The sequence below is a fragment of the Balaenoptera acutorostrata genome, chromosome 19, assembly GCF_949987535.1.
Source record: "Balaenoptera acutorostrata chromosome 19, mBalAcu1.1, whole genome shotgun sequence".
Classification (NCBI taxonomy): Eukaryota; Metazoa; Chordata; class Mammalia; order Artiodactyla; family Balaenopteridae; genus Balaenoptera; species Balaenoptera acutorostrata.
This window is the reverse complement of record NC_080082.1, coordinates 53,280,867-53,301,382: the sequence shown is the minus strand read 5'-3', so window position 1 is coordinate 53,301,382 and position 20,516 is coordinate 53,280,867. Positions and strand designations below refer to the sequence as shown.

Genomic DNA, 20,516 nt, shown 5'->3' with positions numbered 1-20,516 from the left:
GCCCCATGGGGACGGAAACATCCCGTCCCCGCCCGCGCCCGGCCGAGAGCTGGGTCAAGGAGCCCGGCGGGACGGGAGCGCCTCCCACGCCCCGGGAACTGGCTCTCCTAGTTCCTACCCGGTGATCTCACCTGGCCCCGCCCTCTCAGGTGAATGGCCGGGCCAGGTGACGTCACTTCCTGCCAGGTAAGCGCCGCTGGCGGCTCTGCTCCGGGGAGGTTTGGAGGAGCTATCGGCTGATTCCAAACCGCTTCTAAAAAAGGCCACACCGTCCTCCCCTCCCATCTCACTAGCTCTAGACAGCAGAAGAGCCAGGATTCCAGTTTACACACAGATTTCTTTTATTTAAAAATTCCAAAAAATATATAATAAAATTTCAACAATATATATTACTTCATATATTATAGTATACTTATAACAATAATTAGTCCATCGTTTCCAATATTACAAAAAAGAGGAAGAAAAATACAAGGGAAGCAGACGACCCAATATATATAAATACTATAAAATCTATTAGAATAAATAAAGTCGTCATAAATAAAAGGCCCAAAGGCGAGGGTGGGTGGGAGAGCAGGGGACTGGCAACGGCTTTGGCTGCTTGTTTTTGGAGGGAAATTTGAGCACCAGGATTCCCCTTCAGGGGAGGCTCCAGTCACCATCAGACACCGGAACCTCAGGATCTAGAAAAAATTGGAAGGGGGCAGCGGGGGCTTATTATTCACAGCATTGGGCAGGGGAGAGGTGAAAGAGGCCTCACTGCCTCCAATTTGCTACATTTTTTTAAGACCCCAGAAAACACTCCTTCCCCCAACAGCATGAACAGCTTGCACACCAGGGACCTGCCCCAGCGTAGGGTCAGGGGAGTGAGTTAATGCACTTTGGAAGGTGGGGCGGAGCTACTTGATTAAGAGTCCCTCAGTTCCCCCGCAACCTCGGGACCCCCTGTGGAACCCACAGCACAAGAGTACTGGCCCCTCTTAAGATCCAGCTGATCTGCACTAGGCAGGCACTTGTCACTCCGAAACGGAGATACGATTGAAGATGGGGAGTCTCCTGGGGGCTGCAGGTGGTTGGGGCGGCCCAAAAACCCCGGCCTCGAAGACAGGCGAGTCAGATCCCCCCAGGCTGCTGCCACTGCTGGCATATTCGTCAGGATCAGATCCCAGGGAGTGCGCAGAGGGGCTCCGAGCCAAGCCACCCAAGGGCCCCCAGACGCTGCTGGGGGTGGCCCTTCGGCAGGAAGGACAACAGGCCGGGGCGGGGTCCCTTCGGGCCACCGGGGTCCCTGGGGCAGCAGAGAAGGCAGAGGGTGAAAGTGGAAGGTCCCCAGGTGGTGGTGGGGGGGAGCTGGAGGGTGAGAAGGAACACGAAGACAGGGAAGGGCCTGCTAGGCCTGCTGGTGGTGGCGAGGTTCGGCGGCCTGAGGGCAGGCCTGAGAAGCTGATGCTCTGGCGCAGCACGTGGGGGTGGCCGGAGGCAGCCAGGTCCTCGCTGGGGTTGTGGATGAAGTGGCAGCGCGAGCCGTAGGGGCAGCGGCCCTGGAGGTAGAACTTGTGGCACAGTTCCGTCTTGTACTTGGGGTGGCGACTGGCCTGGCGCAGCTCACCCAGGCCGTGGGCAAACTGGCACTTGGCCCCATAGCGGCAGCGCCCGCTTTCTGAGAAGGTCCGACATAGCTCGGTCTTGTAGCGGGAGGAGGTGGTGGGGGTCGCAGTAGGCGAGGTGGGTGAGGGCGACAGCTCAGGGCCTGGGCGGGGAGCCAGGGGCGCGAAGCCTGGGGGTGGGGGCACCCAGCCGCAGCTGCGACCCTCCACCAGGCTGGTGGAGCGGCTAGGCAGGCGGGCAGCCACCCCAGACGGGCTGGAGTCGGGTGAGCTGAGGCTCCAGAGTCCCGAGGAGGCCCAGGCCGAGCTGGACTCAGTCTCTCCGTGGTCGGAAGGCAGGTCAGGGCTCAGCAACTGGAGGCTCTGTGGGAACAGGGATCGGTCAAGACACCGAAAATGCAGGGTGACGCCCCGCCCCAGCTGCAGGGCACCTAAGAGCTTGCCAGTCCGGTTTGTGGGCTCCCAGCCTGAGCCCCACCCGTCCGCAGAAAACAAACATGGGTTCCGGATCGCAAGGATCCCGATTTGGAGGTTCTGAGTTTATTCGCGACTGAAACTTATCCCGAGGGGCCCAGGAATCCCGGCTCCCCCGGCTGGATCAGAGGGGCTCTAAAGTCAAGACACACCGCTGTCCTCCAATTTTCAGCCTCTGGGCCTCTAGGGATCTGACCCCGCTCACTGGCTTCTCCAGTTTCACAAGTGGAGGAGCGAGCAAAGTTAACCCAGGAGTCCGGATCTCTTCGGTTTTAGAGTTGCCAGAGTCTTCTGGGTCAGGGAGTGAAGAGACAAGTCGGCTCCCCCTCACCCTGAGACTCCAGCCCAAGAAACGCCTCCGCGCAAAACCGCACCCTCAGCAACTACCAGGGGTAAGCCAGGTGTGGGGTCATTTCCGCCTGCAGACAGCCCCAGTCTGAGAAAAGTTCTCCAGCTTTCCATCTCCGAGGGCCACCCCACCCGTGTTTGGACCGAGACCAGAAAGTCACGGGCTCCATTTTCACCTCCAGAGCATCACACCGGTCTGAGACGGGAGGCAGGAACCCCGGGCCGAAGTGTGAAGCACTAAGGAGTTCCAGTTTGAGAAAGGAGCAAGGGGTCCCGGGAGGGAGTTTGTGGCGCTAGAGAGCCCTGGTTTGAGAAGGGAGTCAAGCATTGCGGACCTCGGGGTGCCGATCAGCGGGGACTCACCTCGTAGATGGCGGTGAGATCCATGGCGGCGCAGATGGCCGAAGGCTGAGGTACAGGCCGAAAGTGGGAGCGCTGAAGTCAGGCTGCGGTGGGGTGGAAGAGCCGCCGCTTTTATCCAGCCAGAGGGGGGCGGGGCCTTGAGGAGTTGGCCCGGGCGGGCGGGGCCAGGAGGGGCGCTTCCCGGACGCGCGCCCCCGGCGCAGCCCGCCCAGCCCTGGACTGGACCCCATCCGCCCGGCTCCCGGCCGGGATTCGCCTGAGGGGGGCCTGCGGGCGGTCGCAACACCGCGGGGAGTGCGTGGGGTGGGGGGTGTCGGCCCAGTTTTCAAAGGCTGGAGACTGAGGCGCGGAGAAGGGAACTGGCACGGAGGTGGGGGCAGGGCTCCTGGGGGAATTGACAAGGGCAGAGGCTGAGAGGGCGTGCGATAGAGAGACTGACCGACAGGGGCGGGGAGAGACGCACGGAGAGCAAGAGACAGAAATGGAGAGACCAAAGAGAAAAACACAGGGACACACACACAGAGGGAGGGAGTTGCGCACACAGGGAGACGTGCACAGAGAGAGAGAGAGACAGGGTAAGGAGAGGAGGCGAGGTGGGGAGTCAGAGTTTGAAAAGACAGGATATAGACAGTCCCAGAGAGACAAACTCAGAGCGGGAAGCGGGAGGGAGGGAGAGTCACATAAAGAAACAGAGAAAAAGGGAGAAAACAGGGAGAAACAAGCATCCACAGACAGAAATTCGCAGGAGCAAAACGGAGAGAGTAGACCCACGGGCCTGGTGGAGAATTCTCTTCTGAGACCTGCTGGCCTGGCACGGTCTCGCTCTCAAACAGCCCAGATCCGGAGACCTGGACCGCCCTCCCCGCCCCCACTCACGGGGGTTGGGGGTGGGTGGGGTTCTGGACACCTGGCGAGGCTGGAAAGGGGCCTCCTTTCCCAATTTCCCAATTCCTCTGTGTCTTCTCACCCTCACGCAGATAAAGGCACTTCTGATCGCTTCCTCTGGGCTAGGCACTGTTGCATGAAAGTGCTTTATTTACATACATTAAGTCAAAGAGGTATTGTTATGCCTATTTTACACACGAGGAAACCCTGGCAGAGAGAGGCCAAGTTATCCTGCTTTAGTAAATGGCAGCAGCCTAAGACCAGGGCCTTAAATTATGTTAAGAGTCTGTGCTCAGAGAAAACTCAAGATTGGAAAGGGGGAGATCTTTTATTATGGTGGCGGGTTTCCTTGATGGAAAGCTGTCTCGAATGGCAGAAATGGGTCATCCGCAACTGATGGTCGGATGGGTCTCTAATAAAGGGATGTACCTTGAGAAAACTCTAAATGTGCAGAAATCACTCCCCTTATTGGCAAGTCTTTTATTGTCAAGGGGTTGCACTGAGTGATGCTCTCTTAAGATATGGAGAAGAAACTAATTTTTAAACTGGGTCTCGATGAGTTAGCTGGCTGCCCTGAGTGAAAACACGGGGGTAAAAACAAACCATTGCCACGGAGTGCAGTTATAATGGTGGAAAGTTCATTCTTGCAGGTTGCGACTGCAGACTGCGGGCTTGTATTGAGGTGGGGAGATTCTGCTAGACACGCCGACTTGCTCGTCCGACAGAGCACGGGGGAATCCCTGGTGCGGCGCTTTCTGGGGCCGAGGGGCCTTCCCGGCCGGTCTCGTGAGCTGGGCGGCTGCGGGCGGCTCTGGCACGGTTGCAGCCTCCCTCTAGCCTGTGACTCACTCGCACGGGGCGAGGGAGGGGGGCTTCCTGGAAGCCGTGACGAGGAGGCTAGGCCTGGACGCCAGGGTTCCTCTCTGTAACCAGGGCTTCTGTCGCCTGTAAACAGACACTCGAGGGCTACGGGAAAAGGGGGAAAGGGGAGGTGCCTGGCACCCGCCGCCCGGTTGGGCTCCAAATCCCTGTGCGGCTAGTGGGACTAAGGCGGAGGTAAAACGAGAGGTGGGAGGCACCCTGGGGTCCCCGGTGTCCGGCTCGGCTCTGGCCCCGATCCTGGAGGAGGGATACCAGTTTCGATTCCCTGGAGACGGAGCATTTCCCATCCCTGAGTCAAGCTGACCCCCTACCCTCTCCCAACTGCTGAGTCATCGGCCCGAGAGCCAGGACGCTTCGGACTGGGAGACTCTCGAAGAGGCTAGAGGGAGCTTTGCGCGATGAAGAACCGACCACCCCTGGAAACACTGACGGGGGCGGGGGTCCTAAGAGCCCGGGCCTCCGCCCCTCCTTGCTCAGATCTAGGAGTCCGGGTTTCCAAGCCGCCTCCTCGCTCAGACCCAGGAGACCCGGCCCCCAGCCCCTTCCTTCACCAGACCCAGGAGTCCAGGCCCCCAGCTACCCTCGATCTCAAACGCAGGAGTCCGAGCCCCGAGGCCCCTCTCCCAACGGTTTAGGAGTCTGGCTCCCATCCCCCACTCCCCCCCACCCCGTCCAGGCCTCAGGCGTCCCAGCCCAGGAGGAAGTTCAGGGCAGGGCTCCGCCCGGCTCCCCACGTAGCCAGCGGGAAAATCCGTGGCACCAGCGAAGGCCGGGAATCCCCTCTGGAATGACGGTGGGGAAGGGGACGGCCGGGGTCCCCCTGCGGGGCGCAAGGGGGCAGGTCCTGGGCAGGCAGATCGAGGGGGAAAGGGGCGGAAACCAGAGAGGCTAAAAATACGGCGAGCGCTTCCGGCCTAGGGGGAGGGGAACGTTGAGCAGTTTCCAGAAAAACAAACGGGGACGGGAAACGCGGGGGTGTGAGAGCCGGCCAGAGTGCGCGGGCGAGCTGGGGACCGTGTACGCGCGGCACGTGTGCCTGGGCCTTGTGCGCCCCAGGCGTGATTGAGTGGGCGGGATTGGGTGCGGCTGCGCGGGCCCTGCGGCGTGTGGACCGCGTGTGCGCTGTAGGTGCGAGGTGGGGCTGCCCTGGCGCGCCTGGGTGTGCAATTGGGCAATTAGGTGTGGGACACAAGTGCGCCCACTTTCCTGTGTCAACGCTGTGTCCTTACAACCCACCTGACACGGCTGGCTGTGAGAATAAATGCGGGAAACCGCCTATGCCTGCGTGTTTCTGACCAGACTGTGTTTACTCTCACCATCTATGGGGGAGGGAGTGTGTACTCAGCTGTAACTGTCTTTGAGGTGGCATCCGTGAGAACGTGTGACTTACATACCTCCCTGCACATCTGTGTGTAGCTCTGAAACACCTTGGGATCTGTAGTGACTGAGTGATTGTAACTCTTTGAGGGAGGCTGGCGAGAGTGGCTGTGTCCTCAGGTGCGGTGAGGCTCTGTGAGCACACAGCTTGGGAGCTGAGGGTGTGTGGGAGCATGTGCGTGGCTGTATGGCTGTAGCTGTGTGCAGGGCCCCTGCAGCTGACTGTGTGTGTGGTCATCAGGTGTGTGAATAGTGTTCCTGTGTCTGTGTCCTTGGGGTGTAGCTGAGAACACCAGGAGGCCAGTGTCTGGAAGCAGTTCCTCTGTGGCTCAGTCACAGGGCAGTGAAACTGAACTTTGGTTCCTGACGTCTACAGGCGCACATGATGGGGAGGGCAGCTGGCCCACTCCTGCGGTTCGCACAGGCCTCCGTGGGCAGAGCAGAGGAAAACATGCACGCACATTCGAACCTGAGAAGCATTATCTAAATCCAGCCTCCGCTGCTTTTGATAATGTTGAGCTGAGGGCAGGGCTGAGTCAGCCTGTGATGGGCAAAGTCTGAGATGGGGTAGGAGATAGCGGGTTAAGGGGTGGTTAGAGGGTTGTTTGTATATTCACATAGTTGGATTGTTCCTTGAGTCTGTTTGTGGGACTGCCCCCAGGACGGAGACGCCAGGGACACCATGATTGTAGGATGGTGGGTTATGCCATTCTCTGCTAGGGAAGAGGGGTGTCGTGTGCACCTGTGTTTTGCCATGGTCTGTTTTGCCCTGTGTGGCTGTGCATCTCATGTGCGGGCTTCTCTGGAGTGGGCGGTTGTGCACAAGGCTGTACAGTCTCCCTCTGGGTTTAATAATCCAGTAAGAACCTTCACTAAGGTCCTCTCCTATCCCTGCCTCTTCACTGTGGCCCAGGCTTCCACATTATTCCACCAACATACCATCACATTTCTGCCTCAGGCAGGGCCTCTGCACTTACTGGTCCCTCTCCCTGGAATGTCCACAACTTATTCCCTCTCCTTCAAGTTCACTCCAATACTACCTTCTCAGTGAGGCCTTCATGACCTGGGTCAAGGATTTTAACAGGTTTAAAAATAAACTTGTTATCTATTTAACAAATAATAAATATATGTAACATCTATTTACAGATCATATTAATACACATGAACCACTACCCAACCTAAACTCTCGAACTTTCATGTTTTCCAACAAAGTAACATAATTCTCCATATGCAAATCTTAATTGTGTTATTTATTCCCCAATACTTTTCTTTTCCTCCTATTATCTCTCTCCACTTCTGATCTCACTTCTCTGCTTTATTTTCCTTCTTGGAATTTCTCATTACCTGACACACTGTGTTTTACTTTATCACACTTAACTGTCACTAGAATATCAGCTCCAGCAAGGCAGGGATCTTTGGTTCACACTGTACAGGGCTTGGCCCGAAATAGATGCTCGGCAAATGTGTGTTGAATGAACTCCACTTCCTGGTGCACAATTTCCACCCGGTGTGGCTGTGTGAACTGTGCATCCATCATCCCATTGCCCACCAGGTGTCTCCGCAGTCTCCCTGGGTATGGTTTTAAGCACTGCTGGGCCCCACGTCAGGGCTGCTGGGGTGTCATGCCCCCATCTGTGTGTGATGTTGTGTTGCTGCTGCCTCACAGGGCCAGCTGTACTTCATTCTGAGTGTGTGGGCCTGTGCACTGACACATCTCTACCAGTACGTGGTGTGTGCCCCCAGGCTGGAAGCCACTGGGCTCTTCTGGGGAAAGCGTGCTGTACTCAGATAATTGCATCATGTTGGGTGGAAATATGACTTTGTTTTTGTATTTATTTGGAGCTTAAATATGGTTAAGGAGATGTGTATGGGTGCCAAATTGACAAGGACAAGGTTATGATGGTCAGTTTTATGTGTCAACTTGGCTAGGCTACAGTCCCCAGTTATTTAATCAAACTAGTCTAGATGATGCGATGCTGTGAACGTATTTTGTAGATGTGATTAAAGTCTATAATCAGTTGACTTTAAGTAGATTATCCTAGAAGATCTGGGGAGTCACATGGGGGGGTGGGGGCTGATTCAGTCAGATAAATGGGCAGAGCTGTGGTTTCCTTTCAGAAGAACTTCTACCTATGGGCTGCAGCTTCAGCTAGTGTCCAAGAGTTCTGCTGCCCTGCCTGGAGCTTGCCCCTATGTGCCTGGCACTTCAAGGAAGGTCAGGGAGAAAGGGAAGGAACTTCTGGGATGCGCGCGCGCGCGCGCACACACACACACACACACACACACACACACACACACGGAAACTTGGGCTCTGGGTGAATCACAGGTCTCCATGGTCCCGGGTTTTCCTCACAGATGTGGAGTCCAGGACAGGAGGCCTCTCGGCGGTGCCATGGGAACCAGGGTACAGAACGTTTTGGGTGGGTCAGTCCCCCAACCAGGCTGAGTCACTTGAGCCTTTCACACCCACCAGCTGGGCCTGGGCTGGTAGCTCCGCCCTGTACTTGCCCAGGCCTGAAGGCCATGGGGAAGCCTGGTGGGGCACTCCCTCCCTGAAGCCCCCTCCCCAAGGTCTGCTTCCCGGAGCTGGGGCCCAGGCGCCTGTCTTCTTCCCCAGGACTGATGATTCACCCCTGCTGGGGCCTTTTCACTTCTTCTTTGGGGCTAAAAATACAGGGACCCAGGCATCCAGCTGGGCCAGGCTTCACCGCAGATTGCACAACGCCCCTCGTTTGAGTGCTGCTGACGCAGACCCTGGGTATGGGGGGTGGCGGGCGGGGTTGCTCCCCGATCGGGATCGGGCGTGCTGAGGTCAGGGCCTAAACCCCTCCACTTCCTCTTTCCTGGGTCAAGCACACTGGGGGTTGAGCTGACATGGGAGGTGCTGGGGATCCCTGGATGTGACTGTGGTCCCTGGAAATGAAGCTCCGTCTAGCCCCAGGCAAGCCAGGGGTTCTGGCTTCCATTCTGGCCCCCTGCACAGACACAGAGTCCCAGTTAGGACCTGGGGGCAGAAGACAGCAAAGGGGCACTGGGACAGAGACGGTTAGAGACAGGGAGATGGGGACAGAGAGATCGAATGACACAAGACGCTCAGAGGAACAGCTAGAAAAAGGAGCAGGCACAGAGACCACCCCCAAACTGGGACAGAATCAAGGAAGGACTGAGGGAGAGGGACCCAGTCAGGGCTCCAGAGCCAGGCCAGGTTGGGGGAGACCCCTGGAAGAGGTCACCAACAGGCACAATCCAAAGTCCACCCTCAGTCAGGGAAGAGAGAAGGCAGCCCGCAGAGGCCAGGCCCCGCCCTGGGTGCTCCCTGCTGGCCTCTGCTGCCCCCTGCTGGCACCAGCCGCAGTGCGCAGGCAGGAAGAAAAGTCAGAGACACAGCTGCTTTGAGGCCACTCTTCATTCCCTCCCCCACTGCCAGCCCCACTCCCAGCCCTGCCAGCTCACAGGGCGCCCCCAGGGCCCGTAGGCGGTGCAGGCGTCTTGCCTGTGACCTTGTTGGCGCAGTCCAGCAGGGCAGTGTGAATGTCCTTGGCACAGGCAATCTGGGCTTTGATGACCGCCAGGTATTGCGGGTAGGGCAGGCTGTCAGGCTGGACGGCATCAGGCTTGGTGGCTGTGGGCACCAGTGTCGGAGAGTGCTTGGCACTGTCGCAACTCTGTGACAGGCACTCATGGGCCAGGCGCTGTGGGCAGGCAGGCAAGGCGTGGCATCAGCCTTCACTCTGGGTACTGCCAACCCCACCCCAAGGGCCAGCCTGGGGTAGCCTTTTCAGCCTCTGGAATCCTGGGGTCTTGGGGTCAGAGCCTGGCCCTGCCACTCGCTGGGTGACCTCAGGCATGCGGCTGCTCCTCTCTGTGTCTGTTTCCTCCTTTGGAAAATGGGTTTAATAACTACTTCTACTATCTAATAAGGTGAGAATGGTGAGAGCAGCGTGCGAAAGACACAGGCACAGGTCCTGGCAAGTTAACTTAAGTGCTAGTTGATGAATGTCAACTACTATTGTTGTGACTGTCCTAACCCTAGGCTTGGCATCGGCACTAGCTTCTCTGGTGGCACCTGCTCCTCCTGGTTTTCCTACTTCTCTGGGTGGTCCTTCTAGATGCTTTTTAATCTACCTAAGCCTTAAATGTGGTAATTCCCGTATCCCTTCTCCTCCTCTCATTCTCATGCCCTCTAGGGGTTGTCTCACCCACACACACTACTGTTCCGATCTCTGTACTGATGACACCACTTCTGTGTGCCCAGCCTCCCCTAAAATTCCCGAGTTCCCATACTCTGCCCCCAAAACCACTCTCCTTCCTGGGTCCCTGTCTCAGGGACGGCCCTACCATTCCAACTAGAGCCCCGGGCCTCATCTTGGATGCTCCTCCCCCAGCCCATCAGTCCCATGGCCCTGTGCACAAAGCCTTCTGAGTATCTCTCCCACCTGCCCTTTCCCACTTCCTCGGGACCCTGCCCTGGTGCAACCTAGCCCTCCTGAATCCTGCCATGGGCTCCCAGCCTCCACTCTCAGCCCCCTGCACCCATCCCTCATGTGGCAGCCAGAGGCATATTCCTAAAAAAGCAAATGGGTCCATGTCCTTCCCTGCTTGAAACCCTCCATGGCTCCCCAGCACCCTCCAGGCTATATTCAAAATCCAACAAGCGCCAACGCCTACCACACCTCAGCCAGACTGAATTTCATGATGTTCCGAAAGGGAACTTAAAGCAGAAGCTGTTCCGTCTGGCTGGAACACCTTTCTACCACTACGAGGCTCCTCAGACTGACTTTTCCTTCAAAGTCCAGTTCAAAATAATGATGAGAATGATGATACTACAGGAAACATTTGCCATGTGTCCAGTACCAGGTTAAGTGCTTTATATGCAAGATCTTGCTGAGTCCTTCCCAAAAATCCGTTTTCCAAAGGAGGAATCCAAGACTCAGAGGTAGAGATTGGGCTCAGGTGGTCCGTCTGACTCCAAAGGCTGTGCTCCGAGCCATTTGCCCTCCTCTCAACTCCTGCCCTTCTTCCATTTTTGTTCCAGCCTCCGCTCAGATGTGCTCTCCACTAGTAGTCTACCCTGAGCCACTTCCTCCCTAAACCTGCCCTAGGCAGGGTCAGGTGCCTTCTCTGGACTTCCACAGCCCCCTGAGCTTCCCTCATTTTAATCCTGCCCCCTCTGCCTGTGCCTCCACGACTCCAGCCCTGAGCCTTCTCTCTGTGCTTCCCCCTTCAGAGCCCTCCGTGGCCTGAGCTTCTCCCATCAGAGCCCTGACCACTCTGAGCTGTCACTGTTTGAGGATATATTTGTCACCCCACTGAACTGGAAGCTCTGTGAGGGCAAGGATTGGGCAATATTGTGCCCCCAGCATCAGTTGCAGCATCAGCACAGGTCTGGGCCGCCGGAGATGCTCAGTGAGCGTGTGTTGATTGACTGAATGAAGGTTCCTGAAGCACCAGGAACTGAGGCAGGGTTGTGGTCACCCGGTGGCTAGGAGGCCCCTTACCAGGCAGAGCTCTAGCTGGTCACAGAGTGCGTAGAACTCCTCCAGACACTTGTCAAAGCGCTGAATGGGTCCATCGCTGCTCTTCCTACAGTCCAGGAGAAGAAGGTGTGGAATGTATTTCCAATCTCTGGGACTAAGTGACTACCCAACCAAGTATCCATCAGAAAACCAGGTATAGGCCCAGGAGACCCGAGGCAGGGCCTAGGGGACAGATAATAGAAGAAGGGGCAAAAAGGGCAAGGTCAGGCGCTAGGGAGCCAGGCTTGAAAATAAGAGAAAAGTGGGGTGGGTGTGGTGCAAGGGGGATGAGTTTCTAAGACCAGGATGGAGTTAGGACAGCCTGGAGAAAGAGGAGTACTCACTGTCCATTGTCAATGTTAGTGTTCTGAATCAAGTTCTGGGCTGCAACCTTCATCAAGGTCTAGTTTAAAGAAAAAAAAAAAAAAGAGGTTCAGGAGATGGAGAAAGAGAAGAGGACACTTTTGGTAGATCTACACTCTTCCTTAAGATACACCCAATCTCAGGCGTCCTCTTCACTTGGCACTTCCCCTCCTGTCACTCCAGAGTAACTCCAGCTTCCATTCCTCTATAGCAATAACCACCTGTATTTTCCCAGAGGCCCGCTCTCACCTGGGGTTCTCGCCAATACCCTCCCGGACATACCTTAGAGTCCTCCCTCACCCACCAGTCACGGTCAGTCTCTGTACAGGCCAGTCCTTTCCTCAGGCTTTAACGACCAGAGCTAAGTTTCTCCTTTAAATTCCCTCTCTGACTGGAATTCCAGTCAGTCTCAAGCTCAAGATTCGCCCTGATGCCACCTCACACTGTCAATCCACAGAGCTTCGCTTTGGCCTCACGAAGAAGATCAAATCTCATTCCTCTTCCCTGCCTAACGCTCCTTTCGCTCTCTCCCTGACTAAATAGTCCCTCCGCCCACCCCCGTGATGTCAGAGAGCCAAATCTCCCGACCAATCACCTGCAGACTTTCCTTCAGCTGCGGGATGAGCATCTTATAGCGCTGCACAGGATCGAAGTCCTGTTGCTGTTGCTGCAAAAGCCCGCTCTGGGCAGGTCCCACAAGCTGTGTTGGTGGTTGTGGCTGCTGCTGGGGACCAGAGCCACCGGCCGAACCCGGACCTGACACACTAGTGGCAGAGGAAGCCGCGGAAGCCTGCTGCTGGGATGCAGCCATTTTCCTCGCTTCGCGCGCAGGAAGTACGTCAGAAGCGCGTCTTCCCGGTTTCTTTTTAGCTTCTTCGTCTCTAGGCCCCGTTTGCTGGTTAGCTCCGCCTCCCAGAAAATTTAACCAATGGGAGGAAAGAACCCACCCTCCAACTCGACTCTCAAATCCGACGTCTAGACTGAGATACCGATTCACCAATCACAAGAGGCTTCCCTGCCTTGCTCCGCCCTTTGCCCAGACGCTCGCCAATCCGGGTGTGGTTCCAATCAGACTCTATTTCCCAGAAGGCCTCGCCGCCTGAGGCGACCTGCGGTCCTTAGAGCATTGGCGGCAGTTGGTGGTTCTGGAGCTGTGAGTCAGTCCCTGGCGTTGTTTGCGCGTTTACCTGAGTACTAACAGCAGGCTAGTAGTACTCCAGTGTTGCGGGAACGCGTCTCACCAGCCCACCTCACTCCGACCCTATCCCTGAGGAGAACGGTGTCAACCCGAGCCCTGCCTCGGATTGGGCGTGCGCTGAAGTCGGCACGCCTTTTACCGTGGCTCTCTGAGGCTCTTGTCAGGACTTCTCTCGCGTCGTCGCCATGGCGCCCACTATCCAGACCCAGGCCCAGCGCGAGGATGGCCACAGGTAGGCACTACGGCGCTTGGCTGTACTGTTTTACATACGGGTAGGCATCGGCGAGGTGGGAGGGTCGAGCCCAGTTGTCAGTTTACAACCTCACCAGCCCCCCAGGTCAGCCCGGGACGTCACGGAGCGCTCACCCGCTCACGGGGGCGGGTCTCAGAAGGCGTATTGCCTCTCTCTTGCCCTGCCGTGGAGTTCTGGAATTAAGCTCTTGGGGACTTTACCCAAGAGGGATTGAGTTTTTATTCTTCCAGTCAAACGTTTGGCGACCCCTTTTCCCAAAAACAATTGAGCATGAGGCTCTTTTTACTAAAGCACTTGAACACATTTCCTTCAAAAGGATTGAGCACTTGGCTTCATTCATTAAAGCCTTTAGGGACACCGAAAGGAATACGTGACACTCTCCATTAGAGCACTTGGGACACCCCTACCAAGAGGAATTAGCGTTTGTCGCTCTCTCCTTCCCTTTTAAAAGCTTGGAAAAACCCCCTTTGCTCTCCTGTCAATCCCGTTCTTTCCATCTTTTGTCAGTGTCTCTCTTTTACCCACCAGGCCCAATTCTCATCGGACTCTGCCTGAGAGGTGAGCTCCATTGTGTTTTCTTAGGACGGGTGGGCCAGTGGGGGCTGCGAACAGAGGTGGGGCATCAGGGGCCGGGTTTTGAGCCACTGTGTTCCCAGGTCTGGAGTGGTCTGCCGAGTCAAGTACTGCAATAGCCTCCCTGACATCCCCTTCGACCCCAAGTTCATCACCTATCCCTTCGACCAGAACAGGTGAGACTGCGCATGGGGGTTAGGGAAACGCCTCACTTAGAATATGAGTTCCTTGAGGGCAAGGACTGCTTCTCTTGTTGACTGTTCAGGCAAAGAACAGTAGCTAGCACATAATAGTAGGTGCCCCGTAAATGTTTAAGTAAAGAAGCAAGCAGTATCCAAGTCTCTTCCCACTGGAGAGACTCCAACATGGGGGATATTTCATTCCGAGTTCCTCCCTGGAGGAGCTTAGCCTCTGGGAAGCAGGGATGTAAGGGATAAGGCTGGAATCAGGCAACCGTAATGGGCATGTTTCCCCACCCAGGTTCGTCCAGTACAAAGCGACTTCCTTGGAGAAACAGCACAAACATGATCTCCTGACTGAGCCAGACCTGGGAGTTACCATTGACCTCATCAACCCTGATACCTACCGCATCGACCCCAGTGGTGCGTTGGGAGACAGGGAGGGCCTTCTCTAAGCTAGCGAGGGCTGGCTGTGGGCCTCCGTCATAGTCCTCCTCTCACCTTGCTCTCTTCTAGTACTCCTAGATCCAGCTGATGAGAAGCTTTTGGAAGAGGAGATTCAGGCCCCCACCAGCTCCAAGAGGTGAGGGGGTGCTGAGTGGGGACTCAGGACTGGCTCTGATAGGAGGAAGGCAGTGGGGTCCTGAGGTGCCCGATTCTCCCGCCCCAGATCCCAGCAGCATGCAAAGGTGGTGCCATGGATGCGGAAGACAGAGTACATCTCCACGGAGTTCAATCGTTACGGCATTTCCAACGAGAAGCCTGAGGTTAAGTAAGTTGTGGTGGGTAGGGAGGCAAGGTGGAGCATTCATGTATATCCAGTGGCCTCTAAAGGCCTTTTTCTTCCTCCCTAGGATTGGGGTTTCTGTGAAGCAGCAGTTCACTGAGGAAGAAATATACAAAGACAGGGATAGCCAGATCACAGCTATTGAGAAGACTTTCGAGGATGCCCAGAAATCCGTAATTGAGGGACTGGGATCGGGGGGAGGCAGACAAAGGTGTGGTTCCAGAGCACTTTGTACTCCTCCTCACCCTGTTTTTTGCCTCTGCCAGATCTCCCAGCATTACAGCAAGCCCCGAGTGACACCAGTGGAGGTCATGCCTGTCTTTCCAGATTTTAAGGTCAGATCCAGGGCAGGGAGCAGAGAGGGATAGCCTGCCATCTCTGCCTGTCCCAGTCTAACCCCAGTGCCCTCCGTCTCCCAGATGTGGATCAACCCTTGCGCTCAGGTAATCTTTGATTCAGACCCTGCCCCCAAGGACACAAGTGGTGCAGCTGCATTGGAGATGATGTCTCAGGCCATGATCAGGTAAGTGGCCCTGCTGTCCACCTTGGCCTGCTTCTTATTGTCTCTTTCTCCTCACTCACTCTTAACTGCTCCTCTTTTTCCCCCAACCAGGGGCATGATGGATGAGGAAGGGAACCAATTTGTGGCTTACTTCCTGCCTGTGGAAGAAACACTGAAGAAACGAAAACGGGACCAGGAAGAGGAGATGGATTATGCACCAGATGACGTGTGCGTGGGTTGGGGTTAGGTTTTGGGTATTGAGAAGTGTCTCCTTTTCTCCCTCACAGGGAAGAAATGGGGCTGACCCTATCTCCTTCATCCTCAGGTACGACTACAAGATTGCTCGGGAGTACAACTGGAATGTGAAGAACAAGGCTAGCAAGGGCTACGAGGAAAACTACTTCTTCATCTTCCGAGAGGGTGATGGGGTTTACTACAATGAGTTGGAGACCAGGTACTCAGCACAGTCCTACCTCCCTCAGACTAGCCTGGGCTTATACTTCAGTACCCTGGGGTATGCAGGAGCCACCTTGGAGGTCATTTATACCTAAAGATTTGCCATGTGCATTGGCAAGAGCAGAAGCCTGTTCATGCATGTGGGCTGGACCTGGTTCTAACACAAGAACCCAGAAAGAAAATCTTTACCGAACACTGGAGATATTTAGAGCTTTCATGTAGGGTAGGACTACCAAGTTTACCGATACTAATGAGACTTCATGTAAGAGTAAACATAGCTAAAGTATGGAGTAATATGTAAAATTAGCGTGAATATTTTAATTGAAGCGCTAGATATCCAAGTTCAAAAAACATGACCCCCCCCCAGACTTCCTTGATGGTTAAGTTTACTGCTGTGTTGGGACCCTTGGTGTAAAGGTTGGGAAAGTGTGACCTGGAGTTTCTATTTAAAGGAGAGATCCCAATTCTGATCCCTTAATTAAGCCAGGCAAAAAAATGTAAACGGCACAGTGGGCTGCTGGGGGCTGGGTGACCTGGAGCTCTTGGCAACCTCCAAGGGGCACTGTGACCCAGCACAGCAACCCATTTGCCGCTATGCTCGGGGTGGGGGTGGGGGGTGGCGGCGAGGCAACAAAGGCCCGGGGGGGGGGGGGGGGGCGTGTCACAGAATCTTATTTTCCAAAAGCCAGAAATTCAGATTCTGTTCTTTTAAAGTGTTGGTATCTAATTGACATTAAAGTCTCTCTATACGTTTATGTGTATGTGTACAGGGCATACATATACACATATAAAGTGCAGGGCAACCAAACTGCTATCCTGACGGCTATCATCCCGCCCGTCCCTTACCCCCAAGTTTAGTCTCCTTTATTCAGTCTGTATTTATTCTGGTCTGCTCTGGGCTAAGCATAGATGAGTAAGGATGGGTAAGAACCATATTAGACCAGATTCCCCACGGGGGTCCTTAACTGAATCTCACGTACCCCTCCCCCAACTCCACCACCGCAGGGTCCGCCTGAGTAAGCGCCGAGCCAAGGCAGGGGTTCAGTCGGGTACCAATGCCCTGCTTGTGGTCAAACACCGGGACATGAATGAGAAGGAACTAGAAGCCCAGGTAACAAGCACCACTGACCCAGGGCACCCATGGGGAGGGTGGTAGTTCGTGAGGACTGGGACAGGAACCAGATAGAACACCCTCCTCTTCCCCTCAACCCTGCTGCTTCCAGGAGGCACGGAAGGCCCAGCTGGAGAACCACGAACCCGAGGAGGAAGAAGAGGAGGAAATGGAGACGGAAGAGAAAGAAGCTGGGGGCTCAGGTAAAGCTGGACGGGCCAAACTCTGGGAGCCCTGGGAGGGTGGGGAACTGGGTCTTACTTCTTCTTGCTCCTTCACAGATGAGGAACAAGAGAAGGGCAGCAGCAGTGAGAAGGAGGGCAGCGAGGATGAGCGCTCAGGCAGTGAGAGTGAACGGGAGGAGGGTGACAGGGACGAGGCGAGTGACAAGAGTGGCAGCGGTGAGGAGGAAAGCAGTGAGGATGAGGCCCGGGCTGCCAGGGACAAAGAGGAGATCTTCGGCAGTGATGCTGATTCGGAGGACGACGCTGACTCTGATGATGAGGACAGAGGACGGGCCCACGGCAGTGACAATGATTCAGACAGTGGCAGCGATGGGGCTGGCCAGCGGAGCCGGAGCGCCAGTCCCTTCCCCAGTGGCAGCGAGCATTCTGCTCAGGAGGATGGCAGTGAAGCCGCAGCTTCTGATTCCAGTGAAGCTGAAAGTGACAGTGACTGAGTCCCAGGGCCTTCAGGGCTGGTGCGGATACAGTTATTTCGCGCAGGAAGGCACTTTTCGAGTGGTCTCTTTGTGAGCCTTTTGCTTTGTTCCCCTCTCCTCCAAACCTCTGCTGTTAATAAAGCCAACTTCTCTTTACTTACCCTCCCAGGCACCATGGTCTCATTCTCCTGCCCCCCGCCCCCGCACCCCTGGTGCTTAAGGCACAGAAGCAAAGGCCACAAAGGCAGGGCCACTATGTTTTTCATGAAATGTAGCGTAACAAAGGTCAGAATCCTTTTTGTTTGTTTGTTTGTTTTTTTTTCCAAAATAAGCCCAGACCATTAAACAAGTGAAACTCCAACAAATAAGTCTTCTCCAACAGCGAGAAAAACTGTACAGTTACTCAAAGCTGATTCTGCCGGTGGGGCTGGGAATAGAAGGGAGAGTGAAATCATGGTGGAGGGGCGGGGGAGGGTCGGGAGTGGATCAGGGTCCTGCCCATCAGAGTGGGGCCGCCTGCGTCCTGCACACTCTGCTGACAGGTGGGGGGAGGGGGGCAGCTCTTGCCTCCCACTGTGTGTGGGGGTGTCCCTCACCACCTCCCAGGGCCAGGCAGACCCAGCTCACCCTGATGGGTAGTGAACAAGACAGGACTGGCTGGGAGGAGGTGAGGGTCTCTAAGAGGGACACCCTGCTGATTCCAAAACGAGGTGGCCCCTGTCCATCCCACTTCCCCGGGCTAGGAGAGGATTGGAGAAGCCCTGGGAGTTGGAGGGGAATGAGCAAAGGCACAGAAACATGGAGGGGCCGGGGTGGGGGACTTGCATAGGTTGATGAGTGTGCAAGAGGTACATAAATAAACCTGACACCCTACCCAGCCCGGCACTGGGAGAGGAGGTGGGGACCTAGAGCAGGTCCCCAGGGCCACCCCAGCCCATGGCTTCCTCCCCCTCTCTGGGCTCAGAGTTGAGGGAGGTCCAGACCAGGAGAGCAGAGGCAAGAAGGTCTGGGGAATGGGTGAGTGCAGGGAGGGTGGTGGTTTTAAAATTTTTTTTTTTTTGGTTTTTTTTTTTTCCCAACATTTTGTATCTTTAATAACATACACAATGGTTACCAGCCATATTCATAACAAAAGTTATTCATAAAATGTATCTAAAAATAACATTTTTTCCTTTTCGGTGTGAAAAGCTTGAGAATGTCCCAGTGGGGGCGAGGGTGGGTTGAGGGGGACAGGGGGTTGGAATAGAGGACCCTGGCTTCCCTACAGCCTGAACCCCCAAATCCCCCCCACTCCACCTGGGCCCCAGCACAACCCCTCAGGAGGAACAGGGATCGGAGGGTCTGTATGACTCTGGGGCTGGGACGAATCTCTGGCTTATGATATAGTGTTCCACTTAAGTGAGGTCATGACAGAATGGGGGGTGGGGTAAGGGTGAAAGAAAAGGGGATGGGGGTGGGGAAAGAAACCAAAAACCATCCCCTTTCCCTTATTCCTTACCCCCAAGTCTTTCAGCAACCAGACCTGGGAGTGGAGAAGGGTTTGTGTTGGTGGGGGAAGGAGACGTTAAGGCAACAGACTTCCTGACCTCACTGGCTGCCCTGGCTCCCAGCCTTCAACCTCCGCATCTGGGGAGCCAGGGCTGGGGGCAAGTGGGGAAGGGCTAGAGGGGTCTGGAGGAGAGGGCTCTGCCCTCTCCTCTCGTAAAATTCAGGCTCCCCCTGCCACTTTCTTGGCTCAGAGAGAGGCCTGGGGATTCTAAAAATGAGAGGGAATGATCAGAGAGAAAAACCGTTAAGAACTATATAAATATGTATCTTAAATAGGCCTAAGAAATTAATTGCAGAGAACCTCTGATAAACAGGGCAAAAGGAGGTGAGTGAGAGGAGAGTGGCTCCTGTCCTTGGGGAATGATGGGAATGGGGAAGGAGAAGAAGGCGGCAAGGAGGTGAGGGGGGCGGGGGGCGGGGGAGGGAGAGAGAGAGAGACAGAGCCTGCGAACAGACACGCTCCTCTCCTCACCCGCCTTTATCTCTGCAGCTCCTCTCAAATCACGTTCAGGAGAGCAGATTATCTACCTCACTCATCTCTCCCCAAATGTCAGATGGTTCTGAGCAGGCCCCACAAGACAGTGGGTCAGTGAGTCTCTGAGGGAGATGGTTTCTTGGGAGGGGCAGGTGGCCGGCAGTCTGGAGGCGGCAGGGGTGGGACGGGGCCAGGTGGGGGATGAAGGAGGGAAGGAGGGGGCAGGCAGGCTGGCCAGTCCCTGCCCCCTTTACCCTGGCTGCCCCCTACCTCCCTGGGCCTCAGCAGAGATCCCTCGACGGGCCTGGGAGTGAGCAAGGCGTGTGCCAATGTTAAACAAAAGTTAAAAGGGTGAGAGAGTAGAAAAATATTAGAATGTATAGCTGAGCCAGCCCACCCTCTCGCTGTCGCGGAGAAGCCCGTTGGGGGTTGGCCCCCGCCCGCCGCCCGGGGAGCCTATGGGTGCGCTGGGCTGTGGGTCCCGTCAGATGGTGGAGGTTTTGTCTGTCCCATCTGTGGTAAGAAAGGGAGGAAGGGAGGAAGGTCAGGAGCTGGCTGGAGGCCCAAGAAAAGGTGCTCAGGTAGCCTGTCATCCCAGTCAGGCCCTCCCTGGAGTCCGGCCTCCCCTGGGGACCCCTCAGGATGACTCTGAGTTGCTCAGTTCAGAGGTGGAGACGCTGGTGGGTAGGTGGGAGCTGGGTCAGGGAAAGAGGAAATGCTCACCACCCAAGGCGTGTTCTGTCATGCTCAGACACAGAGACTCCAGAGTGGGATTGATCTCCAGGTCAGGCCCAGGGACCGGGCAGTCTGGGTGGGAGAGAGGAGAATGGAAGCAGTAAGGACTGGACTGGGGTGAAAGGTAGAGTCACGAAGACAAAGGCTGGCATGAGGGAGAGGCTGAGGGGAACGAGAGGGAAAGGGAGGGAGGGAGGGAAAGTAAAGGCAAGAGACAGAGACACAG

General features: G+C 55.7%; 4 protein-coding genes across 8 annotated transcripts in view; 1 reads left to right on the top strand and 3 right to left on the bottom strand.

Moving 5' to 3' along the window:
- Positions 1–317: 317 nt before the first annotated feature.
- On the bottom strand, positions 318–2,910 carry ZFP36 (ZFP36 ring finger protein). Its single transcript, XM_007179980.3, has 2 exons — positions 2,790–2,910; positions 318–1,967 (listed from the first exon to the last, which is right to left on the bottom strand). The coding sequence occupies exons 1-2, from the start codon at positions 2,811–2,813 to the stop codon at positions 1,014–1,016; spliced, it is 978 nt and encodes a 325-aa protein (XP_007180042.1). The 5' UTR covers positions 2,814–2,910; the 3' UTR covers positions 318–1,013.
- Positions 2,911–9,321: 6,411 nt separating this feature from the next.
- MED29 (mediator complex subunit 29) lies at positions 9,322–12,673 on the bottom strand. Its single transcript, XM_007179981.3, has 4 exons — positions 12,408–12,673; positions 11,794–11,852; positions 11,432–11,516; positions 9,322–9,625 (listed from the first exon to the last, which is right to left on the bottom strand). Exons 1-4 carry the CDS (start codon positions 12,621–12,623, stop codon positions 9,383–9,385), a joined length of 603 nt encoding a protein of 200 aa, XP_007180043.1. The 5' UTR covers positions 12,624–12,673; the 3' UTR covers positions 9,322–9,382.
- Positions 12,674–12,906: 233 nt separating this feature from the next.
- On the top strand, positions 12,907–17,692 carry PAF1 (PAF1 homolog, Paf1/RNA polymerase II complex component). The gene is made up of 14 exons (XM_007179985.3): positions 12,907–13,242; positions 13,792–13,821; positions 13,920–14,012; positions 14,317–14,438; positions 14,532–14,598; positions 14,686–14,787; positions 14,870–14,975; positions 15,069–15,137; positions 15,222–15,325; positions 15,416–15,532; positions 15,630–15,758; positions 16,766–16,871; positions 16,984–17,074; positions 17,153–17,692. The coding sequence occupies exons 1-14, from the start codon at positions 13,196–13,198 to the stop codon at positions 17,548–17,550; spliced, it is 1,581 nt and encodes a 526-aa protein (XP_007180047.1). The 5' UTR covers positions 12,907–13,195; the 3' UTR covers positions 17,551–17,692.
- Positions 17,693–17,882: 190 nt separating this feature from the next.
- The window catches only part of SAMD4B (sterile alpha motif domain containing 4B), a 37,468-nt gene continuing 34,834 nt past the window's right edge, over positions 17,883–20,516 (bottom strand). For all 5 annotated transcript variants that reach the window (XM_057533910.1, XM_057533913.1, XM_057533914.1 and 2 more), the window contains 2 exons: positions 20,279–20,362; positions 17,883–20,068 (listed from right to left, as the gene is read on the bottom strand). In XM_057533910.1, coding sequence (XP_057389893.1) covers positions 20,040–20,068; positions 20,279–20,362 — 113 coding nt within the window. In that variant the 3' untranslated portion in view covers positions 17,883–20,039. The remainder of the gene's footprint in view (positions 20,069–20,278; positions 20,363–20,516) is intronic.

Bases quoted from the DNA above. Each gene is read 5' to 3' on its own strand.
- ZFP36 (XM_007179980.3), bottom strand. From the start codon at position 2,813: ATGGATCTCACCGCCATCTACGAG. The intron at 1,968-2,789 runs GTGAGTCCCCGC...CTGTTCCCACAG, and splicing joins ATCTCACCGCCATCTACGAG to AGCCTCCAGTTGCTGAGCCC.
- MED29 (XM_007179981.3), bottom strand. From the start codon at position 12,623: ATGGCTGCATCCCAGCAGCAGGCTTCCGCGGCTTCCTCTGCCACTAGT. The intron at 11,517-11,793 runs GTGAGTACTCCT...CCTGGACTGTAG, and splicing joins ACTAACATTGACAATGGACA to GAAGAGCAGCGATGGACCCA. The intron at 9,626-11,431 runs GTAAGGGGCCTC...GCCTGCCCACAG, and splicing joins ACCAGCTAGAGCTCTGCCTG to CGCCTGGCCCATGAGTGCCT.
- PAF1 (XM_007179985.3), top strand. From the start codon at position 13,196: ATGGCGCCCACTATCCAGACCCAGGCCCAGCGCGAGGATGGCCACAG. The intron at 15,759-16,765 runs GTACTCAGCACA...CCACCACCGCAG, and splicing joins TACAATGAGTTGGAGACCAG to GGTCCGCCTGAGTAAGCGCC. The intron at 17,075-17,152 runs GTAAAGCTGGAC...GCTCCTTCACAG, and splicing joins GAAAGAAGCTGGGGGCTCAG to ATGAGGAACAAGAGAAGGGC.